The following is a 23,867-nucleotide window of genomic DNA, read 5'->3' on the forward strand; positions in this document are numbered from 1 at the left end:
ACACCGCCCCAGAGGGGCCCCGAGCGCCTGAGTGCCCTGGCTCCCTGGGTTGGCGGCCTGCACACCCCCAGAGAGGACAGAGGCTGAGGGGTCCCATCCTGGCCGTGAGGGCTGACTTTTTGCCTATTGGTACCTTGCCATCAGCCCCCTGGCTAGCATCCTGCTGGCCATTCCTGCAGGTGAGCCCAGGGGCACCCAGCATCTGGGCTGCCATCCACAGACCCCACCAAGCCCACGCCTAACACTGTGGGGTGCACTCGCCTGTGTTGCTGGGGCTTTCCTGGTGGCCGCTGAGCCCCATGAGCTGCTTCATCATGTCCTTGGAGACCTTCAGGTACTGGTCACAGTTACAGGCCTGGGGGTGGAGGAGGTGCTGAGGCCAAGGGAGGCTCCCTCTATCCACCCCGCCCCAGCCCCATGTGTCCTGCAGCTCTGGGTCTGCCCAGGGTTTTTCACAGAGAAAAATGGCACATCCCTTCCTCTCCCTGCAGGATCCCGGGATGCACTACCTCCTGGGAGCCCTCCCTGACTCCACTAGCTCCTAGTGGGCCCTGCCTGGGTGGCCTCTTCTGGCTCCTGAGCCCCTGTGGGACCCTGCCATCACCTGATTGTCCTCCCCAACCCCGGAGCCCACGAGGGCAGAGCCAGGCCTGGCTCCCGGCTGGGCCAGCTCAGCACCGTGGGGGATGTAGGGCCCAGCATCTGAGGGTCAGGGTGGGTAGCCCTACAGCTGCCCTGAGCCCGCAGCCACTGCAGGGCGAGCAGGGGCCATTTTGGTGTCCACGTTTCTTGACTGTGCGGGGTGCCCGCCCCTGCAGGGGCGAGGGGTCAGAAGTGAGCCACTTCTGCTTCTTTGTTGGGACCTTGCCTAGGACTTGCAGTGCACTCCTGGGAAAAGCTCGGCTCAGCCCCACTGACCTTATGAAGACCCTGGGGGTGGGGAGGGGGTTTGGGAGGCCCATCTTGCCCTCCCAGTGCGGCCACCCCAGGGCTGCCCCGTGAAGGTCACTGCCTGGCAGGGAGGTGAGTCTGGACCCCAGGATTGCCAGGGCGAGGCGGGGAGGGCCCTGTGGGAGGGCAGGAGGGGTGGGGTGCCCACTGAGACCGGGGTACACACAGGTACCCGTGGAGACAGCCCTCCTGGACATGGGAGCAGCCTGCAGGGGGAGGGCAAGCTGAGGGCAGGGCATGGGGGGTTCCCAGGCCACAGGGGGAGGGGCCACAACTTGCGCTCCTGTGATCACTCCCTCCGTCCCTCCTGGATGAGCGCCAGCACCCTGGATGACATAGCTCCCAGGGCAGGTAGGTAGGCGGCAGCCACAGGCCCCTGGAGCCACAGGGCGTGCCCACTTCAGGGGCCCCGCCCTGCCCCCACCCGCCCTTTTCCCACAGGGCTTTCGACACCACTACCGGTGGCCTCACACTCCGCCTCCAGCATTGCAGTTGGCGGGGGAGCCAGGGCCTGGGGGTGCTGGATGGGTTGGGCCCAGGCTGGGCTGATCCCCTGGCAGGACCCTCCTCCCCAACCGTCTGGGGGGTCTCCTGTCTCCCTGGCCACCTCTCCCAGCCAGACTCTGGACTGGCCTCTGGCACGGGGAGGTGGGCCCTGCCCTCCTGGTCGCAGGTCCAGGGGCTTCCTGGGACAGGAGTGCAGGCAGAGCCTGGCTGCAGATCTGGCCTGTGGTCACTCTAGGTCCAGTTGGGAAAGGAGCTGAGGCCAAGTGGGCAGTCTAGTCTCTGGGTGCTGCCCTGGGCCACCTGCCACAGAGGCCCATGCTCTCCCTGTCCAGGCCCCCCAAGGGGACAGTGCCATCAGGGGTGGGAGGGAGGGCACAGTGGCAGGGTAGGGTGGGGTCATCTGTGAGGGGTCTGCCAGCCTTCCCAGAACCTGGGCCCGGTGTGAACGCCTGGGCGGGGCCGCCAGCTCATGCTGAGTCACCACACGCAGACAAATGCCCCGTGCCCTTTGCAAGGACCTGGCCCCACCCTCGGGAACCACCGGTGCCGGTTTTCCCACGGCAGCTGCCCACTCTCGGGCCTTGCTGTCACCCTGATAGGCCCCGGGAGGCCCTGCCCACCCCCTAGCCAGAAAATCCGGTTCTGTGCCTGCTGGTCCCCCTTACCCTGTGTCTCTTATCCACAGCAGGGCCCAGCACTGAGGGCCTCCCTGTCCATCTCCTTTCCACTCTGGGGTCCAGCAACCCTTGCCCGACCCCTTGCCATGGGCAGGCAGTGGCCACCTTTTGACGGAGGCTGTCGGGGCAGGCCTGGCCTCTCTGACACTAAGAGGCAGAGCCTCTGCCTTCCCATAGTGAAGAGAGAGACTCCTCGGGAGAGACTGGGTAACTCGCTCAGGGTTACACGGCTCTCGGCTGGCCAGAACCCCACACCAGGGCCCTCACACTGCCCCCCAGGGGGTGTGTGCGCAGGTGGCTTCTGAGCCATGCCCCCTTCCCCGAGGGGCCCGTGCAGCCCCAGCCTTAGGATGCCAGTGGGTCTGGGCAGAGACCAGTGGGAGGTGGTGAGGGAGCCTGGACAGAGGATGGGTGGTGTGGTCCTGTGGGTCCGGCCACCATGCACACCCTATCTGAGGCTGCCAGGAGAGAAAGCCTGAGGGCAGGGCTGGCCTCCGCCCCCAGAGCCTGCTGGGTGGGAGGGGCCAGGTGAGTGGGGGCAGGAGGAGCTGGGAAGGCTCCTGGCTCTGCGGTCCCAGGGGTCCGCCTGCGGACCTGGTTCCCACGGCTGGCTCCCGCTGCTCGCTGCTCGGAGCCAACGCCTGCCCTGCCTGGAGCCAACGCCTGCCCTGCCTGCCGCCCGCCGACTCAAGGCACGGCTGGGGACCGCCTGAGGCAGGGGCGTGAGGCTGCCTCCCCGGGGCTGGGCGGTCCTGGAGACTGGCAGGGCCCCTGGACCCGCAGCCAGGCAGGTCTGACCTGGCAGTCCACTCTCTGCAGCCCCTGCTGCCCCTACACCTGAGGAGGGTGGGAAAGGGCTGCTGGGGTGCACCCTGGCCTTGGAGCACCAAGCCTTGCGCTCGGCTTTGCCGGCGCAAGGAGGGCCAGCAGCAGGCACTGGGACACCTGCCAGTTCCTCCGAGCAAGCGAGGCTGTGACTCGGCGGGGGGCAGCTGGAGCCAGCCTGCTCTCCGTGCTGGGCCCAGGAATCCCAGCCACGTCCGCCCAGGGAGTGATCTGGGCCAGCAGAGCCAGAGCAGAGCGGGGCAGTCACAGTGTCTATGCTGAACCGTGTGTCCCCACCTGCCCTGCCCTCGAACGTGGGCCTGCAGGTGTCTGCTGTACACACACAGAACATGGACGGCTGGTGCACAAGTGTGGGGGTGGAGAAGGCTCGGGTAGGCCCAGCCAGGGCCACGGAACGTCGTGGGCAGGCCAGGCGGTGGCTGCGGAGGAGTCCTGCACGTGCTGCTCCCTGGAGCCCACCGGTCCCTCCCGGGGCTGAGAGCCAGAGAGTCCAGATGGACTAGGCCTGTCGGCCACCCATAAACACCCGGAGCCTCACTGAGTGGGGGCTGAGGGAGAGGGGAGGGTGGGATGAGCCTGGGGCCCCCAGGGATGGGGCGTGAGAGAGAACCCCTGCTCTCAAGGGAGCAGGGCAGCAGGAAGTAGCCTGTCCAGGCTGGGAGCCGAGTGGAGGGCCCACTCCTGAGAGGACCTGGGTGGGGCTCCGCACCCCACCAGCAGCCAGCGCCCCGCCCCCTCCTCCTGCGGCCACTGCCCGGGAATTCCCACAGCCCTGCTCTCCCCGCCCAGCAGGCCCCGGAGCCAAGAGGCTCGGCCCACCTCTCAGCTGAGAGATGGCCGGCCCCTTGGGCATGCTCCTGAGGGCTGTGTAGTCTGTGCCCAGCCAGGCGCTGGCTCCCCAAGATGGGGTGGGACCCCCTGCTTCCAAGCAAGGGGCAGGTTGTGGAAACTTCAGCTTGGGCCTGACGGCCTGTGCTGCTGGGGCTCTGAGCAGGGCCCCGCCACCCCTGCGGCCCCCACCCGGTGGGAGCCAGGCCCCTGTGCGGCGGATGGAGGCGGGCAGTCTGCTGCCCAGGCCATGGGAGACCCCGTTCTGACCCCACAGGCAGGGAGGAGGGGGGCTTCGGCTGGGAAGCTGTGCCAGCTCTAGACTAATGGGTCACTTCTTGCTCACTTAGTGCAAAGGGGAAGAACCCAAGAACACAGGCGTCTCTCCATCCCAGCACCTGGTGAGAAAAGCCAGCATGGCGCTGAGGGCTTCCAGCACCTTCCATGAGCACACCTACACACGGCAAGTGTCGCAGACACTCACGTCAGGGGAGGGGGTGAAACGGGTGAGTCTCAGCTTCAGGACACCAGTGTCACGTCGGCAGGGCACTTGCCCATTTGGTCCCTGCCAACCACCACCCCCCACAGTCCCCCCTTGCCCTCCTGGGACGGGCGGGTCCTGACGCCTTCCCAGGCTGGCCGGTCCACCTTGACCCCCCAGAGCCGCCCCAACAAATGGTGCTGGGTGCAGGGACAAAGTGCTGGGATGAAAGACCCCTGGCCTGGGCTGTTGGCCTGACACCTCGCCGGATGGGGCAGGACTGTGGCCGGGAGGAAGCAATTAGGTTCCGCCCTCCTGCCGGCTGAGGCCTGGGTCTGCTCCACACCTCGCTCTCCCACGCTGTCCCTGCTGCACCTTGTGGGGGCCCTTTGCCATCTGCCTCCAAAGGTGACGTGGCCCAGGAGCTGGGAAGACCCTCTTGGCCCCAGCACTGGGCGCAGCTCCTCCAGGTTTGGCCAGGTTTTCCACTGGAGATAGGTTCAAGGGCCGTGAGGGGCACATGCTGGGGCAGAAGGGCCAGGCCCCAGGCCCCCAGGGAAGCGTGGGGCTGGGGATGGTGCACGGGCATGCACAGGGTGGAGGTGGGGGTTAAAACCTAACAATGGTGGTCTTCTGTCCCCATGAAGCAGACTTTCAGACCCCCAGCCAGCAGGCTCCGCCCCCCAAGCTCCTGGCCTTCAGGCACTGCTCAGTGCAGGTCCCTGGGGGGTCAGGGGCCGTGGCTCTGCAGGTGTCTCTCTCACAGGCACCCAGGTACTCGGAGTGCAAGAGCGCCCAGCATCAGAGTGGCTGAGTGTGTCTTTGTGTAAGCGTGAATCAGGAGCGTGAACATGGGAGTGTGTGTGACTGTGTGTGTCATACGTGTGGACACAGGGCCTGTGTGACTGGGCGCGTCAGGTTCGAACATGGAGCCTGTGTGTGGCAGTGTGAGTGGATGTGACTTTACGTGTTGCCCCGACAGTGGGAGCGTGTCTGTGTGTGAACAGCCTGCGTGCACCCACGGGGAGTGTGGGAGCTCTGTTCCTGGGGCTTCCGTTTTCCGGGTGGCAGAAGAGCCATGTCTTGGGAGCCCTGGGCAGAAGGACAAATGAGGCGTTCAGGACGCAGCAGGGACGACAACCAGGTCCCGAAGGTGAGGCGCTGCCTGCCCAGGGTGACAGCCAGCAGCAGGCGGGAGGGTCTGAGTCTTGGGAAGCCCTGCAGACAGGATGGGCAGGCCGGCCTCCTGATGGCTCGCTTTGCGCCCACTACCCAACCTGGGTCCCTCGGGCCTGCAAGCCTTTACCCTCCTCCAACTGTACCAGCCACAGCCCAGGGCCCGCTCTGGACTGGGACATGCAGACCCCGCTGTGTGGGGACAGCAGGGCAGGCAGCCCAGCCTGGGCTATCTAAGGCCCCTCAGGATGAGACCCGATGATCCAGCTCACTTGGCTGGGCCAGGGCTGACGGCCATCCAGGCAGGCCAAGGGATGTGAGCCACAGGGCCTGGACAGGGCCCAGCCTTCCCGCTACGCTTACTCAATCTGACATTGGCCAGTCACAGCCCCCTCCAGGGGGGCCAGGGGAACACGGGCCCTCACTGAATTTCAGATAATGCTTAGATACTTTCTGCCTGGGAACGTGGCTGCTGTTTCCTGAGGTTCATGGTCGGTAGGGTTTTGTATTTGCCAAACTCGGTGCCCTAGCCTTCCCAGGCTGCTGAGAAGAAGAGACAGGCAGTGAGAGATGCCCAGGGGGAGGTCAGCGCTCACTGTCCCCAGGTACAACGCAGGCATGCCAGGACCCCTAGGTCTCTCCCGGACATGTGTTTGGGGGTGACCACCTGTCCTGCATGATACCAAATACAATCTGGGCCAGTGGATGCCCTCTGGCCTCAGGCCCTGGGGGGCAGTCACACCCCACTTGAGCCCCCTCAGCTCCCCTCCAGGCAGCACACAGTCCCCTCCCCCAGCACCCCCACTAAGCAGCACAGACCCCCCTTCCCCTGTGGCCCCCCAGTTCCCCCACTAAGCAGCACATACCACTCTCCCTCGTGGACCCCCAGCATTCTCACTAGGCAGCACATACCCCCATGGCCCCCCCCAGCACTCCCACTAGATGGTACATACCCCCTGTGGCCCCCCAGCACTGCCACTAGGTGGCACCTCCCCCATGGCCCTCCAGCACCCCCACTAGGTGGTACATACCCCCCACGTGGCCCCCCCAGCATTCTCACTAGGGGTACATAACCCCACGTGGCCCCCCAGCACCCCCACTAGGCGGTACATACCCCCCCCCCGGGGGCCGCCCGGCACCCCCACAGGCAGAACCCCTCCCCGTGGCCCGCCAGCACCCACACTAGGCGCACCCCCATCCCCGAGGAGCCCGCCAGGCGCCCCATCCCGGGCTCCGGGCACCCCCAGCGGCGGCCGTTCCCAGACGGGGGAGGGGCGGCGGGCCGTGAGAACCCGCCGGCGGCCCGGCCGCGTGGGAAAGCGGGGGGAGGGGCGGGGCGCGCTGGGAACGGCCCCCACCCCGCCCCGCCGGCTTTGAAAGGGCCACTGAGGGCGCCGCAGGATTCAAAAGCAAACGGCCGCCGCCGACTTCCCGCGCCGGTGTGGGGGTGGGATGGGGGACCCCTCTCGCCAGGGGCCGCGGGGGTGGGGTGGGGATCCCTCTCGCGGGGGCCCGCGGGGGAGGGATGGGGTGGGGTGGGGGACCCCTCTCGCCGAGAGCCGCGGGGGTTGGGTGGTGTGGGGGACCCCTCTTGCCCAGGGCTGCGGGGGTGGGGTGGGCACTCCTCTCGCGGGGGGCAGCGGGGAGGGTGGGATGGGGGACCCCTCTTGCCACGGGGCACGGGGCAGAGGTGGGGTGAGGGACCTCTCCAGCCAGGGGCGCGGGGCAGGGGTGGGGGTGCCAACCAGTTGGGGAAGTGGGGGTGGGGCCGAAGCCAAGCTGTCCCGGGGGCGGCCCTTGTCGCCTCCCACGGACAAGTGGAGCCGGTCCTCGGTCAGCGGGCAGCACATCCTGAACCCAATGCCTTGCAGCTGGGCAGTCTGAATCTGCTTTAAAGTCTCTGGACCTGTCACCCACTCAAGTCAGGCCAGCACATGGGCCAGGAGACCATCCCCGACCCCTGTGCTCTAGGCCCAGGGAGAAGGGAGTCCCAAAGTGCTGCTCCAAAGGGCAATGGTGTTCCCTAGATTGAGCTGGGGGCTGGGAGGACTTCCTGGAGGAGGTGACATCTAAACTGGGGCTTGACAGACCAGGTGGAGAGGCTGGGAGCTCAGGTGCTATGCTGGGGTGTGATGAGGAGCCCAGTGTGGTCGGTGGGAGGACATTGTGGACAGGGGGCTGGTGTGACTGGGGGGCTGGCAGGATGGAGGGGGTAGGTGTTGGGCTGAGTGCAGGGGTAGGGGTCTCTTGCTCCCCCCATCTCCATCCCCTCCCAGAGCCACTGACTGATGCCAAGCAGGAGAGGTGCCCCGGAAAGCCTCCTGAGATTGGGGCCGAGGAAGCAGCAGTCCCTGCCAGAGCCTGACTCCCTACTTCCCTGAGGGCCCCTACAATGCACCCTGTGCCGCTCGCTCCCCTGCCTTCAGGGAGGGGCGCAGGGCTCTTTCAAGCGGGCCTCTCCCTTCCTGGGTCCCTCTTCCTGAGGCCCCTCCCAGGCCCCATCCTACCCAGGGCAGGGCCCCCAGTCCCCTCCAGCGATGCTGCTCCAGAGGACGCCCCGCCTCCCCTGGAGACCTTCGCGGTCTGTGCTTGTCCCAGATGTGCCCAAAGATGGACGCGGCAGAGCTCCACCGCAGCATCCCTGCCTCAGGAGGGCGGGTGGGTGGGCAGTGGGCAGGGCTGCTGGGGGCAGGAAGGCACGCCCCCACTCCCCAGCCTGCCCCACTCTGCAGCTGGGGAGGGAAGGTGGCCGGGTGCGAGTGGGGTGATGCTCTCCTGCTCCTGCTGCCTCCTGACCACGGGGTGCCCTGCTGCACTGGCCGTCTGGCCTGTCAGGACACAGATGGAGTAGTGGCTGCCCAGCAGACCCTGCTCTGTCACCCTGAGGACCCTCCCAGACCCACTGCACGGCTGCCCACGGCCACCTTTATCTGCAGCCCCAAGGGGCTGGCTGCTTTTGGCTCACACTTCTGAGGCTGGCCAGGCAAGTCCTGACTCCTTCACCCAGGGCTGAGAGGACAGGGGGTCTGCAGAGGTCAGGTCTGCTGTCCTGAGCCAGGCCCCATGGCCACCTAACAAAGAGCTAACTGCCCCCTGGCTCCCAGGCCCTGCTTCCGCTCTGAAGCTGGCAGCTGCTCCAGAGGAAGAGTGCTCCTTCCCCGTCCGATGCCAGCCAGGCCCCTGGGCACGGTCAGTCCATGCCATGGGCCCCGGCGGGCAGGGAGGCAGGGGCTTTCCTGGAACTGCCGCGTGGGCCCTGCGAGAGCAGCTGTGGGCAGTGTGTGGACCCACAGGCACAGCTGCTGCCAACACAACTTCACTTATGGAGCTGAAATTTGAATTTCGTGCGATTTAACTCTGGGGCCGCGGTGCGCTGACATCCAGGGTAGGGTGTGTGTCCCAACCTGCTGCTAACCCAACCCCAGCCACAGGACCTCAGCGGGCTGTCCACCTCCCTGCACCTCGGGGTCCCCCGGACGGGGATAGAGGCCTGGCTGGCGCCGTGTGCCCCTCGCCCTGTGGAAGGCAGGTCGTTGGGGGCTCTGCTCACCCTCCCCACCTCTTCAGGGCCCAGTGAGCCACAGGTTTGGGAGCTGGCCTTTGACACATCTGGCTAGTGCTGCTGGATGGCTCTGTGGCTGGGGGCCTCAGGGAGTGGAACTGTGATGGTGGCATGCCGAGATGTGCAGGGAAGGACCCCCAGACTTTGTGTTTGGGGACTGGTGTTCTCTTGCTGCCTACCTTGGCCTCATGTGGACACCACCACAGGCTGAGAGAACAGTGCCGAGAGAGCCCGCATGGCCAGCTCTGCCTGGGGCAGCCAGCACTGGCTCTAGAAGCCTCTCCTGCCCCTCCCCATGTTCTTGGCAGCCTGACCTCAGCTCCACCTCAGGCCCATGTCACACTGGCCTGACTCAGCGTCTTGGCCATGGTTTTCTCCATCCAGGGTGCCAGCTGTCTACTACACCCTGCGTGTCCATGCACCCATGCCCGCGGTCCTGTCCCCCCCCACGCAGCCCGGGCAGCAGGGAGCACCTGTCTGGGCTATGTGCCTGTCCTGCATTGGGGGTGTCCGTGCCCTCTGAGCTTTGACTTGAAGTGTGTCAGCTCTTTTTGAAAGTGACCCTGTGCTCACTCTCCTGTCAACGTGTAGGAATACAGCCAGAGAAGCCCCATTCCAAGGGGACCCCAGACGGCTGATGGGAACACCCGTTTGAAGCACTCTGTCAGGAAGAAGGTCCAGAGAGGCGTGGTGCTGACCGCTGGGTCCTGGCTCACCCCCATGTGGACAGACTCGAGAAGGAGAGGTGAGCTGGGAGCTGGGTGGGGGGGACTCACGCACCTGCCCTCCCCAGGCGCTGGCCCAGAGGAGCCACAGCGGGTCCCTCAGCCCAGGCCGCTCCAAGGGACAACACACCCGAGGGGGACGGGAGGGGTGGGCTGGGGGCAGAGGGCCCAGTGTAGCCTCATCACACTTCCTGGACAACACAGGGTGGCTTGGGGCAGGATCCCCGTGGAGCAGGCGGTGCTAGCTGCCTGCTGGAGGGGCTGCGCCCAGTGGCAGCTGCTTCGGTGTCGTGGGTGTCGCTGACAGGCTGGCCCAGCACTGCCAGGATCCTTTGTAAAGCAGCCGGGATAGGGTCAGGGTCGCCAGGAGCTGGGGGGCCCCCAGGCCAGTGGGGTCCAGGTCCTCAGTCCCCCCGTGGGCCACCTGGCGGAACTGACACTAGGCTCTGGCTGAGACTCAGGGCTTTTCTGGAAGAGAGAGGGAGGGTTGAGGGGCGGCCTTTTGGGGTGACCGGCCTGGGCCTTCCCTGCTGTCACCCCCAGGGCATCACCCTGGCCGGCGTCCCGAGTCTGGGGGTGTGCCGGGCCCCAGTCCTGCTGAAGCCTGCCCGTGAGGCCCCGTGACAGTGCCAGAACCCTCCACGCTGCTGCTCCGGAGCATTCTCCTCCCGAGACCCCAAGGCCGGCCCCAGCACAGCCTCCGGAGCCAGAGGGCTTGGGTCTCTCCCTGCACAGGGTGACGGCCCCTCCTGAAGCCTTTGTGCCTGTGTGACCCCAGGGCCACTGAGTGTGGGAACGGGGCTGGGGCCGCGGAGCACAAAGGCCGGGGAGGGGCGGGGTCAGCGGCTGCTGCGCCTCTTCCTGTCCGTCCCTCCGTCGCTCCGTCTGCAGTCAGTCATCAGGATAGAGGGAGGGTCTCCAGGCCCAGGGACTGGGCCGGGCACAGGCGCCCCAGCTGGCCCCTGGGCCTGGCCTCCAGGTTCTGGGTGTGGGCACTGGGGGTGCGGCTGCCTGGGAGTCCCCTGCATTCCCCGTCCCAAGGGCCCTCTGTTCGTATCCCTCTCCCCACCAGAGAGCAGCCTGGGCCGGCGTCCACCTCCCTCCCAGGCCCTGCCCAGTCTGGGGCCTCCTGAGTGCCCTGACCTGGCCCCTGAGGTTCAGCTCCCCAATGCAGCCTCCTCTGCCTTCTGGGGGCCCCACGTTTGGCTCTCCCTGAGAGTTCCTCGAGGTCACTGTCCTCCTGGGTGCCCACTTCCGGGGGCCGACGTCACCAACTTCCAGGACACTCACCCACTCCCACAGGGGGGCTACGGCCCGCTCCCTACCACGGCGGGGGAGGACCGGAGGGACAGTAAAAATAGACGTTACGCCTGGCTACGTCAGGGGTTCTTGTTTAGGCTTTTTTTTAAACTCACATTTCTATGATAAAATATTTTCCCATGGTGGACGGCACTGGGAACGTCCTCTTGGCGTACGTTCCTGATGGACAATCCCAGGCCCAGGTCACCAGCTTCAGGGGTCACAATGAGAGACCCATGGCCCCTCAACACTGGGCCCCAGGGCACCCATGGGCCCTCTCCCTGCCCACAGAGGCTCCCACGTGGCTCCTGGCCTTGAGAGGGTCTCCATCCTCACGAGCTGATGCTCCAGAGGCGGATCCCAGCGCCCAGGGCACACGCCACGTGGAGCGTCAGTGCTGCTCGGGGTCAGGTGCTGGGCGCCGGGGCGAAGCACAGACCCCGGCCCTCTCCGTCTCCGCTCACGGCCCGAGCTGTACCCGACCCGCCAACCAACAGCAGTGGCTCTCTCTGGGAACGCTCCGTGTGTCAAGGGCTTCCCCTCGGGAAAAGCACCAAAATAGCAGAAGGAAGGAAAAGAGAATGGAAACAGCTTGGCGGCCGGAGCTCTCCAGGGAGGTGGCCAGCTCTGGCCTGGGCCGGGGGCAGTGACGGCTCAGAGCCAGCATCCAGAGTGCTCAGGCCCGCTGGGGGCACAGGACAGGCTCTCTTGGGGTCATTCCTAAGTGTGCTGCTCTCTGCTGGCCAGCGGCCAGCACCTTCTGATGCCCAGTCGGGCTTATGCTCCAGGCCCGCCCTCACTGTAGCCTATGGTGGCAGAGCAGGGGTCTGTGGGCGGAGCAGAGATCTGCAGATGCAGGAGCTGGCCAGCCACTGTGCTGAGCCTCAGGCACCACCTTGGGTGTCCGTGAAGCACCTTTGCTGGGCTTCTTGGTGTCCACCTATGGGAGGGCCTCAGGTCCACCTTGGCCGGCCCTGAGAACAGCTTCTCTCCAGGCATCGGGTTGGGAGAGGGGCCCACTGGTGTGCAGGGCTGGTGGTCAGAGTTCCTGGCCGCTGCCCAGGCTGAGCTCCTGGGTTTCGGCTGAGAACGCATGGCTGGGGGCTAGGGGAGCAGGTGGTGGGACGTAGCCTGAGGCTACCCAGCCCTGGTGCAGACACGACGGAACTTGAGCTGCCTCTGCTCACGGTGACAGAGTCTGTGGCCTGTGAACCACGGTGGCGACCTTGCCTCCCACCTAAGCACTAACACTGGCAGTCTGCTGACGTGGAGCGAATTCGGTCCCGCCCTGCCCAAGACACCTCCGTGGTAACCAAGGCCAGGTTCCAATTCAGAAACCCTGGCTTCTCAGAGACCCCCTCTCTGCCATCCTGGCCCCATCGTGCAGGCCTTTCGGTGTCCTTGTGCATATCATGGACCACCCCAACAGCTATCTGCCACCCAGGGAGGGTCCTGCCCTGGGGCCCACCCAGCCTGCCTTCCTCTGAGCTGAGCTGGACAGCCTCGGGCCTCAGGGGCCGACAAAGGCCATCGGACACTGGGCCCAGCCTCACGCCTGCATTCCCGCCTGCTGCTGTGCAGTGGCCAGCCCCTCACTTCGGCCTCTGCTTCCTGCCAGGGCCATGGGCCCTGTCTCTGTCCTCTCACCAGCTGACCACATGCAGAATGCATGTTTACTGCAAACAGAGATGGCGCAGGGCAGGGCCCCCAGCTGGGCAGTGAGTTGGGGCCGAGGCACCCCATGATCCCCTTCCCTACGCACTGCCCTTGCCCAGGGCTTGGTGCTCCCAGGAGGCTGGTGCCTGACATGCCCTCCAGACCAGACCCCCAAGAGCCCAGAGCCAGCACCCTCCCTCCCCGCCAGCCAGGGGCTCGGCCTAAGCCCTAGGAGCTGGCCAGGCGCTGAATCGTGCTCTGAACGCTCTGCTCCTCACCTGCTGCAGCTGCCACTCAGGCGCAAGTCACCACGGCCTCCCGCCTGGGCACACACAGCACCTGCTCCCGCCTCCCGCCTGGGCACACACAGCACCTGCTCCTGGGTCTCCTGCATCCTCGCATCCCCCCACCTGCGTCAGAACACTCTGAGTCTGTCCCCTCTGCTGCAGCCGGGACAGATCCCAACGCTGGCCCTCCCTGGTGCGGCCAAGCGCTGCCCTCTCCAGCCCATGCACTTGCTGGTCCCTGATCTGGGTGCAGCTCTGCCTCTCAGCCTTTGAAGCGGCCCCACGCGGCCACGGGCTCTCTCACTCTGCCAGGTCCTGCAGCCTGCTCTCCCCCCAGGCAGGGCAGGGCACCTTTAGCCAGGGGGCTGTGGCTGTGGTGGGGTGATGGCTGGTGGCGGGGCCTAGAGGCAGTGCCCACGGTGTGGGGAGGGGGGAGGAGGGGGCAGCAAGGCCTGGAGGCTCCCCCTCCCCCCCCATCTGCTCAGGGGCACAGAGGGCGCCTGCAGTGCCTGGCCCTTGCGGGTCTGAAGGAGCGTCAGGCTGCTCCCCAGCACGCGGCTTCCTGGGGGGCCAGCGGGGGTTTCCTCCCAGCTACCCACCTTCCTGTTTTCTTAAGAAAATGCACCAGCAGAGGCTCTGAAAAGCTCATTAAAATGCCTCCCAGGCGTCCGGACGTCCTGGGGTCTTTACAACACTCGGGCTTGAGCACAGACAAAGAGACGGCAGACGGGGTTCCTGCCTCCCAGAGCTCAACACTAAGGAAAGGCTCCGAGTGAGCTCCCCGCCATCCTGGCAGTGCAGGGGCCTGGGGTTTGCACAGACTGCACCCCAGGCCGGCGGCGGGGCTTGGCCTGGAAACAGAAGCCTCCACTCCTTCCTCCCTCACTCTGCTGGGCGTGGCCCTGGGGGTACTGGGCACAGAAGTGCACGGATGCAGCAAAACTCAGATGGAGATGGCACTACGCAGCTGCCACGGAGTGGAGGGCGGCGTTCGCCCGTGCCCTGGGTGGGGCCAGCCTTTCCCCTGGCACCCAGAGGTGGGGCTGAGCTACCACCAAACAGCTGGACTTGGAGAGCTGCTCCTGATGGAACGTCATCATGGTGGCCCGAACTCCAGAATGTTCTGGGAATAGCTGGTGCTCCGCATCAGGAGCCAGCGTGGCGCGCCGGGACTGACCCCACGGCCCTCTGCCCGCCATACTCCGGGGAGACCCCAACACCAAGCAGCCACGCCCCAGCCTGGCAGGGCCAGGCACAAAGGCCACGTCACCTCCCTCTCAGCCTGACAGGATGGGGGCTCCAGAGCTGGGACAGTGCCCCCAGGCCCGCAGGGGAGGGAGAGGAGGGAGCCCCTCCCCAGCGTGAGTCAGCACACGGCGCCCTGGCCCCAGGCCCCTTGTGGATCTCAACCCTGGACACAGCTGTCCCAACCTGAGGATTTCCTCGCCCAGACCCTTCAAGATGTCAGGGTGGACCCAATGGCCATCTGGGCCTCTTGACGTTGCCCTCAGAAAATGGGACCTGCCAGCCAGATGTGACTTCCTTGGGTCCCTTTACTCCATCCAGAAGCCCCACAGGAGGCCAGCCCTGGGTGCAGGAGGAAATACCCCAAATCTGAACGGACACCCCATCTGAGCTGCCCCTCAGCCCACAGCTGCCCCTCATGGCTGTGCTGGCTGAGGCTCTGCCACCTCCTGACCCCAGAATGCAGTGCCCCGGCCACGCGTGTGGGTGTCGGGGTGGGGGTGGGAGGAAGAGGTAAAAAGGCCACAAATTAGGCAGCAGCCGCTGCTCAGACACATGGCCTTTACCATCCTGCCACTGGCCAGAGACATGATGGGCCTTGCCTGTCAGAGAGGTGGCTCCCTGGCAGGCCCGGGGCGTGTGGGACCCACCTGGCAGCGGCTGAAGATGTCGGCGTGGGTGACGCGCACGTTGAAATGCCTGAGCACAGCCTTCGCCTGCTGCCGGGCCTTGAGGGAGCAGTCCACCGAGAGACAGCGCCCAGCCCTGACCTGGGCCCGGAGCTGCAGAGATGCGGCCGCTGAGAGGTGGGCACAAACCCAGAACCTGCCCAGGCCCGCCCCACCCACCTCAGCTCAGAGGTCAAGAGCCTCCCCTCAGCCACCCGGGTGGGTCAGCCCCACCCTCATCGGCCCCATGGCAAGCAGAGCCCGAGGTGGGGGTGGCAGAGGGTTAGGCCGGGCCGAGGCCCCAGTGGGAGGATGAGGCTCAGGTGTCAGCTGTGTGCGGGGTCCTCACCTTGTGGTACGGCAGCCCTGACGTCAGGATGACCCTCCCCTCCTGCCTGGCGACCTGTGCCGGAGGGAAGAGCGGCAGGTGAGGGGAGTGTGCCGGCTCCCAGGACACCCGCAGGCCCTCGCTTGTCCCCAGAGCTGCCTCTGCTTGGGACCCGAGCAGCCGTCAGATGCCTGCAGCCCAAGCCCTGGGCATTACCTTGGTTGACAGATTTGGTCTTAGAATCATGCAAACATTTTACATACTCGCAAACAAAATTAAACTTAAAAACCAATCTCTAAAAATCCAAAGAAGATGAAACAAATGAACCACAAAGAGAGCAGTATTCCAAGTGACATCAAAACACGGGAAACTGACCATGTGTCTTGAGGGGGCCGCACTACAGACCAAAGACAGAAAAACTCTGCAGTCGTGCTGTTGTTGGTGACGATATTGAGACTGCCATTCTGAAACGTTCGTGTGTGAATTGTGACATACAACACACAGAAAATGCTGGTGTTTGAGTGTTAGGATTTTCAGCTGAGAGAAAGGAGATATGGACTAAAATTAAGGAGATTACACAATAAACCCCAGATCTGAACAGAAAGCTTTAGTATGAATTTCTGATGTCTTTTATAAATAAATATTTAAACATATTTCATCACTCTGCCCACTGCCAAGGCCTACAAGCAAGAACCAACCCTGTGGCCGTGAGCACCTGTGCCCAGACTGGTTTCTAAATAGGTTTCACGCCAAAGGGAACCAGGGCTCTTTAAAGAAATAGCTGACTCCAGGCTTGAAGCAGAAAATGCACAAAGTGAAGCTTGGATGTCTCATCATATCAGAAAGCAAAGAAGTGTCAAAGTCTACAAGTGTCCTGTCAGAAGGACCCAGGGTCCAAGGAAGGCTCCCACATGCCATAGGGGGGTAGGGGGGGAGGCAAGTGCACATCAGTGGGGTGACAGCTGCAATGGGCAGAAATGTGAAGGACAGGTGTATCGATGTGCTCAGCATGCATCCTGAAAAATCGTGAGTTATCTTTGGAGCATGCTAGGGGCCAACTCAAAAACATAAGAGCTAAAACTACAAAACTCTTAAAAGAAAACGTAGGGGAAAATGTCATGACATTGCATTTGGCAATGATTTCTTGGATGTGGCACCAAAAGCAAAGACAACAAAATCAAAAATAGGAAAATTGGACTTTATGAAAATTAAAAGCTTTTGTACATCATAGGACACTATTAAGGAAGTGAGAAGACAACCCACAGAATGGGCAAAAATACTTACAAATCATATATCTGATCGTGGATTACTACCCAGAATATATAGACAACTCCTAAAACTCAACAGCAAAAAAGCAAATAACCCAACTGAAAAATGGGCAAAGGACTCAAATAGACGTTTCTCCAAAGAAGAGACACACATGGCCAACAAGCCCTTGAAAAGATGCTCAGCATCATTAGTCATGAGGGAAATGAAGATCAGAACCACCATGAGACACAACGTCACACCCCTTAGGATGGCTTTTATTTTTTTAACAAGGAAAATAAGTGTTGGTGAAGATGTAGAAAAATTGGAGCCCTTGTCCATTGCTGTTGGGAACGTAAAATGGTGCAGAAAACAGTATGGCAGTTTCTCAAAGAGTTAAACTCAGCAAAATAAGCCAGTCACAAAAGGACAAATATCGTCTGATTCCACTTATATGAGGGACCTAGAGGAGTCAAATTCACAGGGACAGAAAGTGGGACAGCGGTCACCAGGGGCCGGGCAGGGAGATGGAGAAAGACTGCTTCACGGCTGCGGAGGTTTTGTTTGGATGATGAAATTGTTCTGGGAACAGACAGTGGAGGCGGTTACACAACATGGTGAATGTACTTAATGCCACTGAATTGTACATTTAAATGTGGCTAAAATGATAAATTTTAAGTTATGTATATTTTACCACAAAAAGGTAAGAAAAAAGCACTAAATCAAGTGGCTACAAATATACACCTGCGTGATGAATAAAAAACAAAATTAAAAACCAACAAGCACAGCTGAAGTAAACACAAGGAAGGGCAGTCAGGAGGAAAGCAGCCCGGCCACCAGAGGTGATGCAGCACTGGTGACAGGCTCAGCAGTGACAGTGGGCCCCAAAGGACCGTGGCTGTTGTCACAGTTCTGTCAGACTGCAATCATAAACCCAGCAACATCTTCCTTCAGGAGAGAGAAGGCATGGAGATTCTTCAGGGAAAAACGGCCCCAGTGAAGGGACCTGGTGAAGGAAGTCCTTTTAGCAAGAAAGAGCTGGCCTTGTCTTGATGCAAGGTCTGCCATGCATGTGCATGTCCACACAACATCAGCTCTAAAAGCCACGGAATACACAAAACAAATACGATAGTGTCTAATGTGTAGAATTGAGAGAAATCGCATGGTGTTAAAATATGGGAAAATAATAGCAGGCAAGATGGGAAGGGGGTCAGAAGGCGAAACTGATCTAAGATCCCTGTATTAATTTTAACTTCAGATGTTGTCAACTCAGATACACATGGTGAGGTTTCTAGGGTGACTCCTAGAAGAACAGAAATTGAATTTATAACTTTGAAACTAATACAGGGAAAAACAGAAGAAGGGTAAAGAAGCTAAAAGAATACAAGAAACAAAAGGAAAAAAGAACAGAAAAAGTAGGATGGATATAAAGCCCAAATTAGGACAGTACAGCTAGACTCAAATTATACCTGTAATTACAATAAATGTAAATGGACTAAACTAATTAGTTGAAAACAAAGATTGTCAGACTAAAGTTTTAAAAAATCCAGCCAGAAGCAGTTATATGAAATGCACCTAATATATAAGAGTAAAAGGTGGGTTGCAAGTGGAGGAAGAGAATGTGATGTACGAACATGAACCAAAGGCTGCTGGAGAAATGTCCTGCTCTAAGTTCAAACAGCCTTTATGGCAAAGAGCTTTACTGGAGCCAAGGAAGCTCACCTTGTGATTGGAGAAAATGTCACTCAAGAGGGAGATAAAAGAATTCTAAAAATGGTATGCACATGCACCTAATAACACAACTTTAAAACATAGAAGGCAAATACTGACATGACTACAAGGAGAATCTGATGAATCCACCATCATAGGAGATGGCAGTACAGCTCTCTCAGCCTCTGACAGAATCGGGCAGAAAAAGAATCAGATAAGACGCAGATGATTTGGAGGCATGAGAGAGAGAGACATGAACACGACTCGGGAAGAATACGCATCCTTTTAGAGTCCACACGGAACCTTTAGAAAAAGGATCATCTACTTGGCTACAAAGCAAGTCTTCACAAGTATCTAAATAGGCAGTATACCGACTCTGCTCCTTGACTATAATTCAGTTAGGTTAGAAACCCATTTTAAAAAGATAACTAAAGGGGCCGACCTGGTGGCACAGTGGTTAAGTTCGCACATTTCACTTCGGTGGCCTGGGGTTCGCCAGTTTGGATCCCGGGTGTGGACATGGCATCGTTTAGCAAGCCATGCTGTGGTAGGCGTCCCACATATAAAGTGGAGGAAGATGGGCACAGATGTTAGCTCAGGGCCAGTCTTCCTCAAAAAAAAAAAAAAAAAAGATAACTAAAAAGCTCCAAAACTCCAAGCTTTCTGCAATTGAAAAACAGCCTTCTAAAGAATTCTTAAGTCAAATAAGTAATTATAATGGACACTCAAAAATTACTAGAACTAAAAAATAATGAAAACCTTATATATCAAAACTGATGGAATGCGGTGAAAACACCACTTCAAGAAAAATTTATGGTCTCGAATGTTTACATCGTAAAATTTAAAAGGCTGAAAATTACAGAGCTAAGCACGCCACTTGGAAATAACCCCAAGAAAGCAAAAGGAAGGAAACTATAAAGATAAGAATAGAAATTAATGAGATAGAAAACAAAAATGCAACCGAGAGGATCAACAAAGCCAAATACTGGCTCCCTGAAAAGACTCACTGAGTTGACGCTGTCTGTGAGCTCAGGAGAAAGGGGGACGCGTGCGAGCAGCAAGCAGGGTGGGCGCGAACACAGCCCAGACACAGCCCAGCTTTAACAGAGGATCAGCCTCTCTAGGCATCAGAAACATTGGACGAAATGGACACATTCCAGAAAAAGATACAATTACCAAAAGCGACTGGAGAAGATGCAGACGACTAGGTATCCTACAACTATTACATAAAAAGGATCAGCGCTAGAAACTCCTGCCCCGGAATGCTGTGCCCAGGAAGCTTTGCAGGAAGTCAGCCAACATCTGAGGAGAAGATAATCTAAACAGTACTCAAAGCTGCAGAAAACAGAGAAGAGGAGAGACTCCCAACTTGTTTATGAGGCTAGAAAAGATGATGACGAGAAAGAAAAGTTCTGTGTCAGACGTACTCTGTAGATAGACCCAAATTTCCAAACGAGAACCACAGACCACAGCAGCGACACATAAAAAGGGAAGATTCTCGGCTGAGTGGGGTTCAACCCCAAAACGCCAGGTCAGTTCCAAATTAAAGATGCTAAGCATGTGGTTCATCACATTCACAGATTAAAGGGAAAAAAGTCCATGATTATCTCAACAGCTGCAGAGAAAGCACTAGGCGGAACCCAATCTCTTTCGTAACAAAACCCTGCAGCCAACGTGGGATCCCGGGATGGGGAGTCTGTCTAGCAACCATTGCACTTCACGTGAACATTCCCATTCATTCATTCATTCACTCATTCATTTATTTTTATTATTTTTGGTGAGGAAGATTGGCCCTGAGCTAACATCTGTTGCCAATCTTCCTCTTTTTGCTGAGTAAGATTGTCACTGAGCTAACATCTGTGCCAGTCTTTTATTTTCTATGTGTCAACGCCACTGCACAGCTTGATAAGTGTTGTGTAGGTCCACGCCCAGGATCTGAACCAACGAACCCCGGGCTGCCTAAGCGGAGCATGTAAACTTAACCACTACGCCACTGGGCTGGGCCCCTGAACATTCCCTTTTAACTAAGAAACGAGGTAGACGGCCACAACCACTGCTCCGATTCAATACTGTCTTGGATAATGTCATAGCATAAGAGAAAGAAACGAAAACTACAAGGATTGGAAAGGAAGGAATAAAACTATCATTGTTCGGGGGTGATACCCACAAAGAGAACCCCAAAGAATTGACAGCTGATTCAGTAAAACTGAGGGGCGTTTCGCAAGGTTTCTGGATAGGAGACCAATTCTGACGCAACCTAGAGCTGCCGCACGCCTGCAACAGGAAACAACAGCACGTTTGCTACAGCAGCAAAAACACAGAGCTCCGGGCAGCCCTAACCAACGACGCACAGGGCTTCGTGCAGCGTGTTCACTGTGCGTGGAACACGTCAGAGAAATGTCAGATAAACATCGTGGGTGGGAGACGCACTGTCCCCTGACGTGGTTTACGAGTGGGTGCAGTGCCAAGCAGAGCCCCACCTATGGGCTCTTTCTAAACTTACAGAAAGGGCAAAGGGCAAAGGAGGACCAGGCGGGCATGTCCTGCCAGATGTCAAGGGGACGGTGAAGCCAGAGGGACGAAGACGAGTGTGCTGCCAGGGCGACTCGGGCAGAGGGGCCGAGGGTCCCAAACCACCCCCGGGTCCAAGGACTCATGAGGTGGACTGGACTCAGAACAGTCCTGCTCACGGCGAAGGTTCATGTCGGGGAAAGGAGGCGAAGTGACATCAGCAGCGGGAAAGGTGGAGGGCAAAGAGCAGAGGAAACCAGGCAGAAGCTTCCAGAGTCCGCTCCCGGCAGAGCCACTGGGACAAGCAGAGCCGCTCCTTCAGGGCTGTAATAACACGCACAGTGCGTGTTGTCCGTCAGACTCAGCACCTGATGTCTGTACCAGGGCTCTGCCTGGCAGACACCCACACTGCAGACGCCCAGAAGGAACAAGTGTCCACAGAGACCATGCTGTGGCATGGTCCAGGCACAGGGAGCCACCTCACCATTTAGCGACAGGTTCACCTCAGCCAGGGAACCGTTTACCAGCCACGCTCCCAAGGCCAGCCGAGGACCAGCCTTGCAAGCAGGCTGTTCTCAGGACAGTGTCCGACCTGCTCCATTAACCCTCTTTTGCACAAGGCAGTTCACAGAGCAGAAGGCACAAGGAGCTAGTGAACATGTGAAAAGACACTCAACTTCACGGAGACTCAGAGAAAGACGAGTTAAAATACATGGAATAGGGGCCGGCCCCGTGGCTGAGTAGTTAAGTTCGCTCGCTCTGCTTTGGCGGCCCAGGGTTTCGCAGGTTCAGATCCCGGGCATGGACATGGCACCGCTCATCAGGCCATGTTGAGGCGGCGTCCCACATGCCACAACTAGAAGGACCCACAACTAAAATATACAACTATGTACTGGGGGTATTTGGGGAGAAAAAGCAATAATAATAAAAGATTGGGAACAGTTGTTAGCTCAGATGCCAATCTTTAAAAAAAAAACACGGACTATAATTTTACACCAACAGGAGTGGGAAGACGGACGGTTTGACACCACCAACGGGGAGTGCAGCTCATGTCGTAACTCAGCCCGTCACAGCATGACTCTGGGGTGGTCTCCACAGTCTCAGCTGCGGCTTCAGGAGAGCAGGGCTGCTTCTGGGGCAGCAGAAGAGATGCTTCTGAGATGTAGAAGCTCTCAGGATCCTCATGCAGAGCGTGAGCCGGGGACGTGCAGCCTGCACACATCCCTCTGTCTCCCACTTCCCCGCACAGTGAGAGCGGCCAGCCGGTCCCATTGTACTCGCTACTGTGACTCAAGTGTCCTGAGCGGCAAATGCACGGTCACTCAGAATCTCTCCTTCTGCAGGCATTCAACCAGGGGCATCCAATGGCATCACTTAGGGTAACTTTTGCCACATCACACCACGGACCACCAGTGACCTCTTTACCACTGGAGACAGTGCCTTTAAATCTATCAGATTAGGAGACCGACGCGGAGAACGCATCCTGAAGACCCTACCCTGGAACCACTTCTGGAACCAACAACTGTCTGAGTCAGGGTCGCCTAGAGAAGCAGAACCAGCGGGAGAGACAGAGAGAGACTGATCACAAGAACTGGCTTACGACGTGGGGCTGCCCAGGCACATCTGAGCCCGTAGGGCAGGCCGTCGGGGGATCACGAGCAGCAGGACCACTGTGCGCACAGCCTGGAGCCGTCCACCCCGGAGGGAATTTCTCCTCTAACCTTGGCTACGAAGAGGTGGCTGAGGGCTCAGGTCTGGGTGAGGTCCTCAAGGCCCACGCCACTCTTGTGACTGCCCCCTCTGACCTTTGGCTTTCGTGTAGACATACACGGCCTCTTCTCGCAGCCAGGCTTTTGGGAGCGATCATAAATTTTAGCATCCTATGCCATCTGGACAGGCTGAGAATTTCCCAAATCACTGAGTTCTGCCTCCTTCTCACTTGACAGATCTCCTCTCACCCTTGATGACAAGCAGCAAGTAGACCCAGGCCGCACCTTTGGCTGCTGGGAGGTCTCACAGCTGAATACCCCTCAGTTCATCTGTGAATGGCCTGCTCCCCCTCAAGCTCAGGACACAGCACCACTGCGCTCTCGGCCACCGTGCGGCAGGGACCACTCCTCCTCCAGGGACAGGTGGCCCCACTTCCCTGAGCCCTCGCCAGCAGTGCCTTCTTGTTTTCGTAATGCTTGTAAGTGTATTGAGAATGCTCATCACGAAAGGTACAGAAAATGAAACCCAAAGCATAACCCTTTTATACAAAAGGACTAACCCATCGACTCAGGAGGTCTGATGGGGAAACATGTGATTTGGGAAGATCCATAGAATAAAACATTAAAACAGCCAAAGGGATGCAATGGCTCCCACCGCAAAAGCTGTTCTCTACAGAAAATGCCGGAAGGGCTGTCCCTGCGTCAGAGAGAGCATTACGGGTGTGACTGAGCAGACACACACTTGCCCAATTGTCCGGAATGTTCACCTGAGCAAACAAGCCTCGAAGCTACAGAGACAGATGAAGGAGAACACAGAGCCCACCACTTCATAGAGCGTGTGCTGAAAATACAGAATTCACTAAGCGCTCGGATCAGAAGACCTAGGAGATGGAACAAGTTACAAGGACTGTGGAAAGCCTACGGGTGAGACTCGGCCATAACTAGCAGGTTAGCACACGGAGGGCCAGGACCTGGCCTGCACCTCTCAGGTTCACGTCATGAATAATACCAATGAATCCCATGTCCTGTGTCCCTCAGGGAGGGGACTGGGGTGCCTGTTGTTCTCATGTTCTTGGGCATAGACAGCCCAGCTCCAGCGGGTCAGCTTCCCTTTCTTCCTCCACACCCGCATTCCCACCAGCAGTCTGTTCTCAGCTCTGTAGGCGCTGCCCAGATGGACCAGCTTTCTCTGCTCTTCCCCTCCCTTCCCTGAGCCCTCACCAGCTCAGCCCTAAAAACCCGCATGTCTACCAGCAGCCTGTTCAAGGCCGTCTACACCTTTTCTAGCAGGACCCTCAAAACTCCTCTAGCCTCTGCCCACTACTTGATTTCAACGCTACTTCCCCGTCTTTAGGTGCCGGCTGCAGCAGCGCCCCCCTCAGGCACCACAATCTGGGTGTTGTCTAGTCTTGCCACAGCAGCTTCCACAGCATCAAACGCAGCTCGGTGGGAGTCT

At 59.5% G+C, this 23,867-nt stretch overlaps 1 protein-coding gene across 22 annotated transcripts in view; it reads right to left on the reverse strand.

Annotated features, from left to right (window-relative positions):
• Nucleotides 1-23,867, reverse strand: part of EXD3 (exonuclease 3'-5' domain containing 3) — a 95,441-nt gene that overhangs the window by 2,210 nt on the left and 69,364 nt on the right. For all 22 annotated transcript variants that reach the window (XM_070250459.1, XM_070250447.1, XM_070250450.1 and 19 more), the window contains 3 exons: nt 15,258-15,311; nt 14,891-15,022; nt 262-355 (listed from right to left, as the gene is read on the reverse strand). In XM_070250459.1, coding sequence (XP_070106560.1) covers nt 262-355; nt 14,891-15,022; nt 15,258-15,311 — 280 coding nt within the window. The remainder of the gene's footprint in view (nt 1-261; nt 356-14,890; nt 15,023-15,257; nt 15,312-23,867) is intronic.

The sequence above is a fragment of the Equus caballus genome, chromosome 25 (genome assembly GCF_041296265.1).
Source record: "Equus caballus isolate H_3958 breed thoroughbred chromosome 25, TB-T2T, whole genome shotgun sequence".
Classification (NCBI taxonomy): Eukaryota; Metazoa; Chordata; class Mammalia; order Perissodactyla; family Equidae; genus Equus; species Equus caballus.